Source organism: Musa acuminata, chromosome BXJ2-8 (assembly GCF_036884655.1).
Source record: "Musa acuminata AAA Group cultivar baxijiao chromosome BXJ2-8, Cavendish_Baxijiao_AAA, whole genome shotgun sequence".
Taxonomy (NCBI): domain Eukaryota; kingdom Viridiplantae; phylum Streptophyta; class Magnoliopsida; order Zingiberales; family Musaceae; genus Musa; species Musa acuminata.
In genome coordinates this window covers 52180988-52195482 of record NC_088345.1, presented here as the reverse complement: position 1 = coordinate 52195482, position 14495 = coordinate 52180988, and the positions used below count along the sequence as shown (strand labels likewise).

The 14495-nt window shown below is 37.7% G+C and overlaps 2 protein-coding genes across 3 annotated transcripts; one reads left to right on the top strand and one right to left on the bottom strand.

Annotated features, from left to right (window-relative positions):
* Window positions 1–372: 372 nt before the first annotated feature.
* Window positions 373–10532, top strand: LOC103996440 (pescadillo homolog). 2 transcript variants are annotated; one of them, XM_065122933.1, is made up of 14 exons: window positions 373–538; window positions 636–721; window positions 877–1005; window positions 1715–1834; window positions 1913–2038; window positions 3706–3790; window positions 3912–3965; window positions 5265–5358; window positions 5531–5817; window positions 6041–6148; window positions 7149–7270; window positions 8677–8896; window positions 8995–9198; window positions 10205–10532. In XM_065122933.1, the coding sequence occupies exons 1-14, from the start codon at window positions 515–517 to the stop codon at window positions 10283–10285; spliced, it is 1740 nt and encodes a 579-aa protein (XP_064979005.1). In that variant the 5' UTR covers window positions 373–514; the 3' UTR covers window positions 10286–10532. The 2 variants fall into 2 exon arrangements, with proteins under 2 accessions (XP_064979005.1, XP_064979004.1); XM_065122932.1 differs by having other exon boundaries at window positions 374–538; window positions 3912–4022.
* A 498-nt stretch (window positions 10533–11030) lies between these two features.
* LOC103995775 (transcription factor MYB83-like) lies at window positions 11031–12791 on the bottom strand. The gene is made up of 2 exons (XM_018830068.2): window positions 12471–12791; window positions 11031–12392 (listed from the first exon to the last, which is right to left on the bottom strand). The coding sequence occupies exons 1-2, from the start codon at window positions 12752–12754 to the stop codon at window positions 11762–11764; spliced, it is 915 nt and encodes a 304-aa protein (XP_018685613.2). The 5' UTR covers window positions 12755–12791; the 3' UTR covers window positions 11031–11761.
* Window positions 12792–14495: the final 1704 nt, after the last annotated feature.

The window sequence follows — 14495 nt, the reverse complement described above, 5'->3', positions numbered from 1 at the left end:
TATCCTCATCCAACACGAAATAACAAATAATATCACCCCGATAATTTTCAAGGACGATTCGACCCAGCTGGACAAACAGATGTGCAGCTACAAAGCTGAGATTTACCCGTCCAATTTTCATTATTATCATTGCAGCATTTCATTATTTTCATTATATATATATATATATAACAATAATAATTCCAAATAGAAATTTGACGATAATAAAAAGATGGTCCGGTTTTGGACCTTGAACGGGTTTAAATCGGGTTTAAATCGGTGGTCCGGTCTGGTTTATATCGGTATGCCGATATAACCGATTATATCGGGTTTTGGACCGGACCGGGCACCTATTCCTCGACTCCGATCGTCACGGCCTCAAAAACCCTCGCAAACCCCGTTGAGTCTTTCCTCTCTCGTTTGGTGGCGGCGGCGGCGGCGGCGACGAAGGTGAAGGCGAAGGCGACGACGAAGGTGAAGGCGAAGGCGACGACGGGGGAGGAGGCTTTTCCTTTCTCCTTTTATCTCCTAAAAGATGCCGAAGCACTACCGGCCCCCGGTAATCCCTAAGACGTATTCTCTATCTGTCCTTCTCCATCTTTTCCCTTCCAATCTGTACGTCTAGCTGAAAGATGTGTTTTTTTGCTCCATTTTAGGGGAAGAAAAAGGAAGGAAACGCGGCGAAGTACATCACGAGGACGAAGGCGGTTCATTATCTTCAAGTTAGTCTATCCACCTTCAGGTGAGCCGGGGTTTCATCACTTTGGTGTCCTTTATCTTTTCTTCTTGAGTTCTTTTCCTTTTATTGTAATCGAATACGATGGATATTGGTTTGTTTGTTACGTTTCTTGTGTTCTTTTTTTCTAATCTGTTTTCCTTTATCTTGGTATTTGGCAGGAAACTATGCATTCTCAAAGGTATTTTTCCACGGGAACCGAAGAAGAAGGTGGAAGGGAACCACAAGACTTACTATCACATGAAGGATATCTTGTTTCTCGCCCACGAGCCTCTACTCGAGAAATTCAGGTACTACTCCTTTGAAAAAGGGAGCTTTATACATTACCAAAATGAACAGTATAGAGAGTAAAGGCAGTGGCGGCTTAAAATATGTATAAGCAGACTTTTTTTATGAAAAAGAATAATAAGAATGTAGTGATATCAGAAGATCAGTGGTAAGAGAAGATCAATGAAGCCTAACCTAAATATTTGGATCCTCACGCCTTTGTAATTGTTGTATATATTGTCTCTACTTGGTATTAGCTGCTTGAGGATCACAGACACAATTTTCTGCTTGGTTCGTCTTTTGCCTCTTCATATTTAACTCATGCCTCTCTGCTTGAGAGGCCTATTCACATTATTTGAAAATGTGTATACTCATTGGTGTATTTGCTAAACATTGTGTCTTAATGTTTTCCATTAATCCTGCCTAATCTATCCCGCTTATCTGCATGCCTTTGCCATGTTCATCTGATCATGTGAAGCACATGTTCAAGTTTTGACGTTTGATGTGGTGAGACATGAGAGTGAATCTCATAGCACGTGTGCTGATATCTTGTAAGAAGCATAGTGCCTAATATATCATTGGCATATTTTACAGAATTTCATTATGAGACTAGGGTTAAAGTGAGATGGTGGTTATTTTATTGTGCTTCAGTATTTGTTGCTGCTTATTGTTCTTTGAATGAGATACTTTTGCATGTTTTTTTTTAACATGTCTTTCTTTATCATCCTCCAGGGACATAAGGGCCCATAAAAAGAAGGTTAAGAAAGCTTTGGCAAGGAAAAACAGGGAACTCGCAGATCGCCTTCTGAACCGTGAACCTACTTATAAGCTTGACAGGCTTATCTTAGAAAGGTTTTAAACTCTGAACTTGCAGAACTTTTTTTATAAACAAATGTTAGCTGTTTAGCGATGCTACTCCTTGTCATTTAGGTATCCCACTTTTGTTGATGCGCTAAGAGACCTGGATGACTGCCTTACTATGGTTCACCTTTTCGCCGCATTGCCAGCAGTTGAGGGTGAGCGGATTCAAGTGGAACGTATTCATAATTGTAGAAGGTTGGTTCTTTTAATTACTTTGACAACTTAGAAACAGTGTGCCTTGTTTCTTAGATTGCAGATTAATAAGGGCAGACTGTGTATTTTTTCTTAAATAAACTACATGCTTCGACTTTTGGGGGGAATCTTGTTGGGGAGCTTGTAACTTGATCTTTTATTTGTTTTGTGTTGTCCTGTGAAGCTTTTTAAAAAGGTTCAGCAACAACAAAGTATCATTCATTTATCTATATCCTGAGCAATTTATTACAGACGAGAGCACACTTGCAGTTTCTTGGTGAAAAAATGCAAGTACTTGACTGATGCAATTAGCAGTTTAGGTTTTATCATTCAGCGAATGTTAAGAAGCAGTCTTGTTTGTATTTGAGATACTCTGCATCTTTTGAGACTTATGATGCTTTTATTTTTTCGCCTTTCAAACCTTTTGCTAACATAGTGCATTTGCTAATGCTAGTTTTAAGTGAATGATTGGTTTTAGATAGAGCTGTAATGGATTATAATCCATATAAGATAGCTGTCATATAGATGTTTAATAATGCCTTTGTAGTTGACTTTGGAAAATTTTTAATGATAACAGTGGACCAATAACTGGAATTTTCCAGTTTCCTGAATTTGTTTTACATAGTAGATCGAGTGACTTGAATCTGAGGAGGATTCAACAAGAAATAGCAGTATGGTTTCTTAGCAGTTCTGTTGCAAAAGGTTTTTTCTTGATAATACTAGGGTATCCTATCAGTTTTGGTGGTAAGGTGTTTATTTTATTGCAGTGTTAGTGAAATGGCAAGTTGATTAATCATACTTTGGCAGTATCATGTAATGAAGCTGTCTGAGGTCTTTTCTGCCAGAAGTTGTCTTGTAAGTTTTTAGACAAACTGTTCGGTAGAGAACATATGACCTTATGTACTAGCAAAGGATATGGGCACAATGAATTTTGAAGAGATTTATCCCTTTGGAGAGGAATTGGTTGGAGATTGTATCATTGGCTTCTTATTGCATTCAGATGAACACTACTGCTTCAATACCATTTTCTCATGCCTTTCCAAGTGTAGTTAAATCTGGTAATTGTTTATAGGAATCTTTCTTCTTATTTCTTAATAACAATTTAGATTTTCATGTAAGTGCATCTGTTGCCTAAATTTGCATTGGCCAATAATTTGGTTAAAAACTTCACCGGGTTGAAAACATGATAACAATTATTCATAGGGTTCTGAAATATCTTGCAAAGTGAAGATTCAAATATTGAGTTTCTAAAAAGTGGAAAGCATATTTGATGGGTATTTGATCTCACGGATTCTATATTTTTTTTCTTTTTCTTCATCAGCATGACTCAATTTCTAAGGTTTTGTTACTACAACTAGGAAGTAGGGACTAATATAATAAGAACAGTATGTTAAATAGATCTGAAAATTGCCTTTTAAAAAATGTCTCAAAAGTCCAAGTGCCAAACAGAAGCTGGGATTGCAAAAAGATAATATTGATCTAAAATCTGCTTTTATTTCAATGTTCTCATTTAGTTAAATATTTAGGATTTGAAGCATGTTCAACATGCTAGAGCTTGAGATGTGAGTTATCTTATTTCCCATTGGTAATATCCTATGTGCATTTGGTTATTTTCTCTTATTTGTGTGCAAGATTATAAAAATAATAAGATGCGTATGACTACTAAATAGGTTAAGTCATGAATGGCAAGCCTACATTTCTCGAACTCATAGCCTACGGAAGACTTTCATATCTGTGAAAGGCATTTATTATCAGGTAAAGTTATCTTGTTTATTTATGGTATAATTTACATATTTTTATTTACTTATATATATATATATATATATATATATATATATATATATTTAATATGAGGTCTTGATTCTTAATGATGCAGGCTGAGGTTGAGGGTCAGAAAATCACATGGTTAACTCCACATGCCTTGCAACAGGTTTTGACTGACGATGTTGACTTCAATGTCATGCTTACCTTTTCAGAATTTTACGTGGTAATTCACAACAACTATTAGTGCATCTTGCATAGTGACCATATCCATCTTTGAGGACAGTTTGTATACCAAAAACATAACATTTAGAAGCTTATGAATGCCATTGTGTTGGACAAGTACATTTTGGTCTATTTTCAGTGAGACAAAAAATAAACATGGGGAAAAAACGATGCACAATTTACAATAGAATAGACTATTGTCTTGAAACATGAAATCCGAAAAGTTTCTCTATGATGTCATTATGATGATCGTGTTTATTGTTAGTAAGTGTGGGAGAGAGTTGATAGATGGTTGGTGTTTTGAAAGTGTGTGAGACCAAAAATATTAACCTATGATGTTGTTATTATGTTTGTGCTGAATTGCTGAAATGATCAACTCCTGTGTCGCATTTGAATACCATGATGAGTGTTCAATTGTAGGTATTTAGATTACATTCATGTTTTCAACACTAGTTTAAAAGATCATAGATCATGGTAGTTCAAAATTTGGCATTAAGAATAAACATTTTGTTAATAATTTGCTTCAAGTTGATTTACTTTGCATTGTTAAGGCTAAGGATTTAAATTCTAGCAGCAAACCATGTGCAAGTTGGCAAAAGAATATAAGTTCCTGGCATCCAAGCCATGCATACCCTATGTACAGGGAAACCAAATCAAGGGGAAAAAGGGAGAGGAAACCTCTGAATGGATAGATCTGATTCATAGATCTGCGCAAACTATGAATATATGAAGGAACAAAGAAGTCGTGTCTTGTAAACTTGAGCTGTGATTGCCTATTCATTTAAGGGACAATGTTGTGAAGCTGCAAAATGCTGATGTAATTGAGCTGAGATTTGGACAGTGAGGTACAAGGTTTTTTGAGGACTCTCAAGGCTTTCATGTCAAGGAAAGCCGGTTCAGCTTAAAAGTCACAAGATGGCCTTCTTTGTTGCAAGTCATTTTAGTGTGGTTTGTTTATGTTGTTTCTGCTATTTTACAGCTGTTTCGGTCATTCTGTCTCTTCCTTGTTCCTTTTTTCTCCCTATTTCTCAGTTGGATGTGGAATTTGCCATATTGTCTATATGGCCATATTTCCATTTCTGTCGACTCTCAAGCTGTACCGACCAATTTGGTGCATTTCACTCAACAAGAAATATGATGGAGCTATACACTTTATTTTTTAGATAGTTACATTTGTGCATGTTCTTACTGTGCATCTTTTTATTTTGATTTTCCTCCCTCTTGTATTTCTTTCTTGATGCAGGCTCTTCTAGGTTTTGTAAATTTCAAGCTTTATCATTCAATAAATGTGAAGTATCCCCCTATTCTTGATCCTCGGCTGGAAGCTTTAGCTGCTGGTAAATGTTTGACTGATGAAACCTTCAGTTGAAGCAATCTTTTTTATTAGTCAGAATAGAGTGATGTACATGCCGCTTATTTTTTATGATTTTCATCTTTTTCACTCTAGTGCGAGGTTTTCTTTTTTTTTATAACTAATTAGATTAACTATGTGTTTCTTAATGTGTTAAGAGCTTTATGCATTGTGTCGCTACATTTCTGCTGGATCTGGAAGGTTATCCGGGGATCCTCAAGCGGTTACTTCTATTGAAGATGGACAACGTGAGGTTGAGAAAACAGGTACACGAACTGAGGAATCTGAGCTTAGGCTTGCTCAGCTGCAACATCAGCTTCCAGCCAATGAACCAGGTGCACTAATGCATCTCATGGAGAATGCTGATGACATGGATGATGATGATCATGAGAAAAAAGAATGCAGAAATCTTTTCAGAAACTTCAAAATTTTCTTAAGTCGTGAGGTGAGTGCAGCATGTTAATTATATCGTGTCAAAGAACTTTTAAAGATATTTTATATCTTTATCTTATTAAGTATATGGATCTTGGGTCAAAGTTTGAATCTATTTTAGAGCTTGAAAGTTGTACTTGGAATTATTCTGTCTCTTAATCTCAATATCATGATAATTGGCTGTCAGTGACTTTTGCTGATGCCTGATGGTATCTGTTATACTTGTATTGCCTTAGGTTCCAAGAGAGTCATTGCTGTTTGTAATTCCAGCTTTCGGTGGGGTGGTCTCTTGGGAGGGTGATGGTTCTCCATTTAAAGAATCAGATGAGGACATCACTCATCAGGTAAAAATTCATTCGCCATTAATGCATGCCCTATATCAGTCGAGTTTCATGCTGCTCAAATTTTGTTAAAACACATTTTTAAATAAGAATAAGCAAACATATTGCTACAATGCCCTCAAATAATTGACGCATGAAGAAATATAGGGATACTTGTGGACCTGATGCCATAAACTCTTCTGAGCTGCTTGCAGCTCCAATTTAACTTGGTCAGATAGATCTGGTACTGATTTCCATGCATCATGGTGCAGGAAGGGATTGTTTTATGAAAAATACAGAAAATGCATGTCTAACGAGATTCTACATATTATTCAAATTTTAGTTGACAAGTGACACCATCTTAATTTTGGTTGATTTGTTTCTTATTTGTCTGATAATCCATCATGGAAATCCCTGGTGAGATAAATTAAAATGTTAGATGGTTGGAAACAACTTGCAACATATTTTAGGATATGACATGTGATTTATGCAACAAAAGATACCTATTTTGGAAAATTGTAACGTTGGGGATGGGGACCAAAGTGGTTCTAGTATATGAGTTCTTGGTTTGGGATCAATTAGATTGGGTAATTAGTAAGAGCAAGATGTTGACTAAGTCTTGCCTTTTCTATATTTGTTTCTTTTCCTTTCAAAATTATGTTGAGAACCTCGTGCATTGTAATTCATAACAATTTTTGTACCAAGGTTCCAAATCTTGACCCATTACCGGTTTCTATAACCTATCGAAGTGGTGTTGTTCTTGCACTCTATCTATATACCAACGTATACCACTCAGTATCATTAAATAAAACATAATAAAACTAAAATAATGAATAGTATCACATTGATACTGAGCTATTTTTTTATAACAATTCTTGGTTTTACGTATCATCTAATTGTTCTCAGTTGTGCAATTGAAAACCTTTGCTGGTAACTGTTTCAAGATTGTTGTGCTTTTAAATCTTTTTATTGTGACCTTCGGCTAAGGGATTTCCTTTTTGTGAATTTTCTTGGCATTATACAGATTGTTGATAGGCCAACACAAGGACATGTTTTCCTTTCTAGAGAATACGTTCAGCCACAATGGGTGTATGATTGCATTAATGCTCGGATTATATTACCGACAGAGAAATACTTAGTTGGAAGGTAATTTTTTTTCAAGTTTAGTTCCACTTTGTTGTTTTACTGAATCAGAGATCAGATCCAACTGGTTTAAAGGATCTACCATGCCCTTTTTCTTAATTGCTAATGGTATTTGATGAAATTGAACATCTCATTGTTGTTGTGTTGTGTGCATCTGAAACTTCATTGAAATTTCATGCACATTTTTGCTGCCAAACTTGTTTTCCTAAGCACTAATGAGTCTTATGAACCCTCCAACAAGAAACTATCTATAGTTTTACTAGTTGTTGTTGATTCACATAGATATTTTTTGGGACATGTGGATGTTGTTTTATATGTGTGAATATATCTGCTACTGATGGATTTCGTGGTATCTCATTTATATTATTGGGTGTGTGGCCAAATGGATGGAGTATTACATTCCTGATTAGCATTATTAAGGCAATGTGCATTAAAGGCTATGGTATATGTGGAACTACTATGGTGCCTCATCAGTCCAGCCACTGACCAAAATCGGTACTGGACCAAGATCTTATGCCTTGCTCTCAAGGGAGCTTTTTTACGTAATGTAATATTGTTTATATGTAAATGCTTATCAGGGTGGTGGAAGATTTCCACTTTTTGATAATATCTGATGGATAGAAGATATATGCATTACAACTATACTTGAGCCGCTATTATTCTTGTCCTAGGTATCTCACAGTATCAGGATGTTCTTTTTATTATTTCTAAGAATTCTGGAGTTCTGCTGTGATGTCTTGTGCAGGACTGCCAAGATAAAGATCAAGTACAAAATTTTTTCACCACAATATATTAAAAGATTAATATAGCTGTTTGAAATGCTGGTTTGTATACCAATAAGAAGGTTTCACTTGAGTGTCTACCTGGGTTACACACTGAAGTACGAGGACCCGTAGTGACAAGTTTCAACTAGAGTTGACAAATTTTGGTTTTATCCTTTGATTTTGGATGATTTGTACTTCTCTTGGAGACTGATTCCAATCTGCAAAACTTGGCTATATTCTTAAGGTTCTCGACATTTTTGTCCCTTTAACTTTATGAACATCCAGCAACTATCTTATTGATCTGTTGTAATAGTTGGACATAATTACATTAGAGTTGACCTTTTTCACCAGAATATATGTTGATGTTGGATGATATGGTTTTATTTGAGAAGAAACTGTCTTTATATACTATTGACAGGATACTAATAAGCCTCTCTTTATAGTAGTTTCTGAATTAATTCTGACTGGTGACAAGGTAAAGCATTGTGTGAAGGCTTTAAAAGTTTACTTGAAATGCTATGACTAATGGGTATCAGTTAGCCATATTGATGTCTACAATCAAGTTTAATAGCATGTTGATGTATTCTTCTACTGATTCGCATACACTATGTGTTTGTGTAGTAATTTTCTTGTTTCATATAACAGGGTTCCACCACCACATTTGTCACCTTTTGTTGACAATGAAGCTGAAGGATATATTCCTGAGTATGCAGAAACAATCAAGCGCCTTCAAGCTGCAGCCAAGAAGCAAGTATTACCGATGCCAGGCGTAGAAAGTCAAGGTTTAGATGATCCACAGACTCTTTTGGTTGAAGGAATTATTGATCGTACCGAAGCTAATGAAGCTGCTGAAAAGAAGCGGAAGGTACATGCTCAATGATCTTTTGTCTTCTTTGATTATAAGATATAGTTTTAGTTCCTCTGAAATGATATAAGCTGATACTTAGGCAATGGTTGTTACAGTTGACGATGCTTGAGAAGCAGTACCATGATGAATTGAATATGGAACTCCAGGGAATCACATACTCTACGTCTTTGTCTAATAAGAACTTGCAAAGCTCAGTTGAGAATGTAAAAGAAGATACTATGACTACCCTGGAAGAAAGTGAGGATCTTTCTAAGGTTTCTATGTCTCGCAAAAAGAGGAAGCTTTATGAGGCTATGAAGGTACTCACTTGTTCCATTTGCATATTTGCTTGTATCATTTGCAAAAAGAAAAAAAAATGTTAATGGGGATCAGTTCATATAATTTTCTTAGAAAACTGTCATCAAAATATAGAACTGAAAGGAAAGGAACCAGTACCTAGTTAATTTCCAGTCAGACAAACTGGATAGGTCTGGTTCTGATAAACAGCAGAAGACAATTAATTTTAGGAAGACTAGTGGCTGATGGTCAGACACGAATCTTAATAGTTAGTTTAATCAGTTGGATCATTTTACGAGAATGGGCTTCCAATACAAAGTCTTCAATTTAATAGTTAGTTTCTGTACTGCCAGCTTGTGATGTTGGCCTTCTGATAGGCTGGTAATCCTTGCTCAGAATTTGCTCGAATAAAGGTAGTATATAGAATCAATTATGGGATATAGAATCTAATTTATGTCTGAGAGCATCACAGTTGTAACTTAAAGCTGATTTGTGGTCGGAATGCGTCTGCTCTAGTAAACCTTCGTATATTAAATTAGTTCTCTGTTCTCATCTGATTAAGGTGTTAATGTGAGTGATATTTTTACTAATAGACAAATAATTGATCATATTTGTTAATCTTTGTTATCTATTAGACAAATTCCTGCTCCCTATCTTGTCTGTGGTCCTAGCCAAGGATGTATTAGACTTTTAGATTAGGATGCAAATCATGTGCATTTGGGTAACAAAACGCTCAAGCCTCTATTCGAGTCAAAAGCAATGTTCATGAGCTTCAGGGAAGAATGGGTTAGGTTTGAAGAGGTGGCCAACAAATGCTTCACTATTCATCTTCGTGGCTCTTTACTGGCTGACCGGGTATAGAGTTTTCATTTCTGAAATTGATGATTACAACGATAAAGTTCTATTGTCCCTACTTTTTGCCTATGCTTTCTCTTTGTTTAAGTGCTTTATCATATTACATTAACATGATTTGATTTCTTTTGGAGATATCTTATGGTCTTTGTGCCTTGGCTTCCTCCCACTCAACAGATTGGTCAAGAACGGAAAAAGGATAAGATCAAGCTCCTCAAAGAGAGAAAGAAAAACGCGGAAGCCAGTAAAACCGGCTGACCTACTAGTTCCAATCTTCTGCTGCGGCCATCAAGAGATTCTCTTGAGTCTGCTATTTGCGGCCGTCGTGTGCCCCCGTCGAGTTTCCAAAGTATCACACAATACAATATACTTCTGATTTATTTTCGGTAATTTTTTGTTCCTAAAGAGGCTTGACTACCAGAAAGTAACTTATGCAACAAATTTTCAGTAGACTTGTATTATTCAAGTACTTTGTACCATCTAAAGAGACTTCAGCTTGACATTCTCTGCCTGAGTGGATATGTGATCAAATTCTCTGCCTTTTTTTTTTTTTGTAGAAATCTCCATATCAGCACTTGATTCAGTATACAAACTCTCCTTTCCAACCCTGAAATGTTTGTCTTTGTTTTCAACTGTTAAGACCCTTAATTGACAGGGATTTATCACTCCCTGGATGTGTATTAACATAAAAAGCTAGAGACAGTCATGTGTGTGTATATATATATATATATTTGTGTGTGTGTGTGTGTGTGAACAACATGATGAAGAGTCTGACCAAAAACAACACTTTGATGCCTGTGATGTCTCACTGGATAGGTAAAAAAGGACTCCACAGTTCCACACAACAACTGAGCATCTGTATTATTATACTAATGAATGGATTAGGAGTGTAACAAATAATTATAGGATCCTATCATTCATTTTCCTTGTGTGGACTAAAACAAGAAGAAATTAGATCTTGGCTTATAATGATAATTGAAATACCAGGTTGGATTGCTTTTCAAAATGATAATGACAATTGCCATCAAGAGCTGTACCAAGACCATGTTTCATACAGCCCCACCACCTTTCTATCATTTAGTTTTGGTCCATGTACCATAGCAAATGAGAAAAGTCATCATCCCACACTCCACACATACTTTTACTACCAACCATGGTGGTGAGAAACATATGTCGCATTTAAAATAAAAGAGTAGTACAAAGCTTTTCATAGAATCCTCCTTTCCTTCATCTGGAAACTTGTAATCATAGATGCCTCTATTATATGCAAAAAAAACAAATAAAAAAAAATTGCTTCATTTAATTTCTATCTTTCACTGGTACATATGATTTCCTCAATTGCAAATGTTGTTGAATCACACCCTAAAACCACCTTCCATGAACCAAGAATCATATGTATGTATATATTTCCTTGTCATCCCCCTTGAACACCATGAACCTATTTACATAACTTCATCTGCAGAGGTGAGGAAGGAGAATGAGGACCAAACGTTGCCTGAACTTTATTGGTGAATATGGATTTTGTGGAGTAACAAAGAAGCTTAAGAGGCTTCAAAGAATTGAGCAGCATAATCAATTAGCTTGACCGAGTTTTCTTCTTCTTTTGTATCTGAAACATATTTGGCATGCTGTATATGGAGTGGCAAGAGAAAGGCAAGCAGATGTAAGGTTGAGGAAAGGAGAAGAAAGAGAGATGGGTTGTGGAGGTGATATACCTGTGGAATGAATGTCCCATCATTCGACTTGGAAATCAAGGAAAGGAAAAGAGACATCTTTCATCAAGTCTCCCAACTCCCACTCCCCCACTCTAATGTCCTCGTCCTCCCAAAGCATTCCGCTTTGGATCTTGTTCGCATCACCACTGTTGCTGATGTCGGCACTGCTCACCATGCTCCCTGCACCTCCATCGTTCATGAGGGTCTCTTCTTGACTGCTCTCGAGAGGGGGCACAAAGAGCTCGCATCCTCCTCCCGTGAGGCCTCCTTCCACCATCATCACTCCCTGGCCATCCCCATAGAACCCATTCTCCATGCCGGCTTGAGCTACGGTCGGTGGTTCGTGGAAGTAGGAGCTGTCTTCGACTCTGATCATGCCGCAGCCGACCTCGGGGAGGGGCAGCAGGTCATACTGGTTGGCCATGAACAAACCACCAGGCATCGAAGAAGACGAGGAGGAGGAGGAGGAGTCCACGTACATGCCCTGCAGTTGATGCTCCTTTACGTGTGCAAGGCTCGCGGCTCCTCCTCTGGTCTCCGCATCTCCGCTGTTGTTGGAGTTCTTTAGCCTCTTCTTGATGGTGGAGTTCCAGAAGTTCTTTATTTCGTTGTCAGTTCGACCAGGCAAACGCGCAGCGATCTGAGACCACCTGCACGCAGTGGATTAGGTTCGGTATCCGGTGGGACGAATGCACGCAAAGAAACCCAGTCCGGAGAAGAGAGAGAACCTATTGCCAAGGATGGAATGAAGGTGGACGATGAGCTCCTCTTCCTGGAGGGAGAAAGCGCCGCGCTTGAGATCAGGGCGCAGGTAATTGATCCACCGAAGCCGGCAGCTCTTGCCGCACCTCTGCAAGTCGGCATTCCGGGCGACGTCGCTCCAACACCCTTGCCCGTTCCTAAGCATGTAGTTCATGAGCTTCTCGTCCTCCTCGGGCGACCACAGCCCCTTCCTCAGCTTGTTACCTCCACCGCCGGTGCTGCCACTGGGAGGAGCATCCGGCTTCCTCATTATCGCAGATCTGGCCGCAGTGTGTGGATCACTTCATGTGGACCGGGAAGATGGCGAGCATATATATTCACAGTTAAGCAGAAGGTGATGGAAGAAAAGAAAGAGAAGGAGAGATATGCAGTGATGGTGATGGTGATGGCTGTGAACTTTGCTTAGAACTCGGAGAAGGGAATAGAGAGGGGACGAGTACTGTTGCTGTTGTTGGTCGGGCAGGAAACGGTTTGGACATGGACATTACAGGTCTCCTCAAACCTCTGTGTCTGTGCGTGCGTGCATATGTGTGTGTGTGCGTGAGAGAGATAGAGAGAGTGGGTGGGACTTCTTGTCTTTGACTCCAGTTCTTGTCTTTTTCGATGCATTTATCTTCACTCACAAGGTAATCATGTTAGGGTTGGAAGAGAGAGAGAGAGAGAGAGAGAGAGAGAGAGGGGGTTGTTTTGTTGTGAAGCTAAGCCCATTTGCTTGGACTTCACATAATCTCTCAGCTCTTTCTCTCTGAGCCATCATGAACATGTATAAATTTGGAAGGGGATGAGACAATAGAGTATGTACGAGTACAAGCCTTTGCATGGAGTCTACGCATGGATTTCATGACTGCCATGCAATCTAATTCCCTAGTTGAATACACACACAGTCTCTAAGCTTCCAAGTCCACGTACTACGTAAAGATGCATACAAAACCAACCCTTGTGTTGCTTCCATGAGACATCTATCTAAGCCATGGATGGAGTCAGTCCTGTGTCACTCAGGCTTTACCCTCAGTGGTTGGTGAAGTTGTTTCTTGCAATCTTAGGAATGTGGTGATTTCAGCTATTAAATTCTTCCCCACTCTACTTGAAGCTTTACCATTTTCTTTGCTGTATTCTTTTTTTTTTTCTTTTTCTTCATTTTACATATCTTGATCTTCATCAGCTATATTAATCACACAACTCATGTCTCAATTTTTAGATTCACTATTATTGATTAAAATGTGTTACGATTAATATTTTCGATCAATCGTAACTTGACATATAGAGTTTGTGTCAGCGTATGTAGGAAAGGAAGGATATTTTTTTCATTTTAGGAATATTCTTCTCACCACTTTATAAAGAGAAGATTTAGAACGTAAAATTTTATATCTCAAACTAATTTGCCATCAACATTAGTTTTATAGGTGATGCTCATGATATGATAAACTTACTACGGGGAATTATGCTCCTTAGGATATGTGTCGTCGACTCTCGAGTCATAAGGACTTTCAAGAAGTTGATCGAATTGACTTAATTCTATATACGAATAGACGATTGATTTTACGCAGAGTTCATATGTTACAATATACATTCCCAACAAATTCAACTTTGAGCTGAGACAATCTAGAAATAGGGAGTGATAAGATCATAATAATATTCATAAAATTGAATCTTGTACAGCATATGACACACACTCTCTCTCTCAGGCAAACAATTGAAGTAATATGCAGTTACCAGATTCAAGTGATGCCCTCTGTCCCAAAGACAAAAGGAAAAAAAAAAGAATTTGGTAAGAACAATTTTTTTGGCTTAGTGTTGGCTGTGAGACTGTGTTCATGACATCAATTTTTTTGACTGATCCTCTAAGTTTGATCCCTGTGCAAGAAGCATCTTGAGTAAGCTAAAAGCAACAGATACTTCCCATGGCCCTCTTGTACCATGCTTTGGCACCATGGCAAACACATGTAGCTTCAGTTGGTCCTTGTGAAGTTAAAACATATATTTTTGGTGAC

What these genes read in the sequence shown, in the direction of transcription:
- LOC103996440 (XM_065122932.1), top strand. Translation starts at nt 515, where the DNA reads ATGCCGAAGCACTACCGGCCCCCG. An exon ending in GTTAGTCTATCCACCTTCAG is followed by an intron (nt 722 to 876) that starts GTGAGCCGGGGT and finishes GGTATTTGGCAG; the next exon opens with GAAACTATGCATTCTCAAAG. An exon ending in AAATTTTCTTAAGTCGTGAG is followed by an intron (nt 5,818 to 6,040) that starts GTGAGTGCAGCA and finishes GTATTGCCTTAG; the next exon opens with GTTCCAAGAGAGTCATTGCT.
- LOC103995775 (XM_018830068.2), bottom strand. Translation starts at nt 12,754, where the DNA reads ATGAGGAAGCCGGATGCTCCTCCCAGTGGCAGCACCGGCGGTGGAGGT. An exon ending in CATTCCATCCTTGGCAATAG is followed by an intron (nt 12,393 to 12,470) that starts GTTCTCTCTCTT and finishes CACTGCGTGCAG; the next exon opens with GTGGTCTCAGATCGCTGCGC.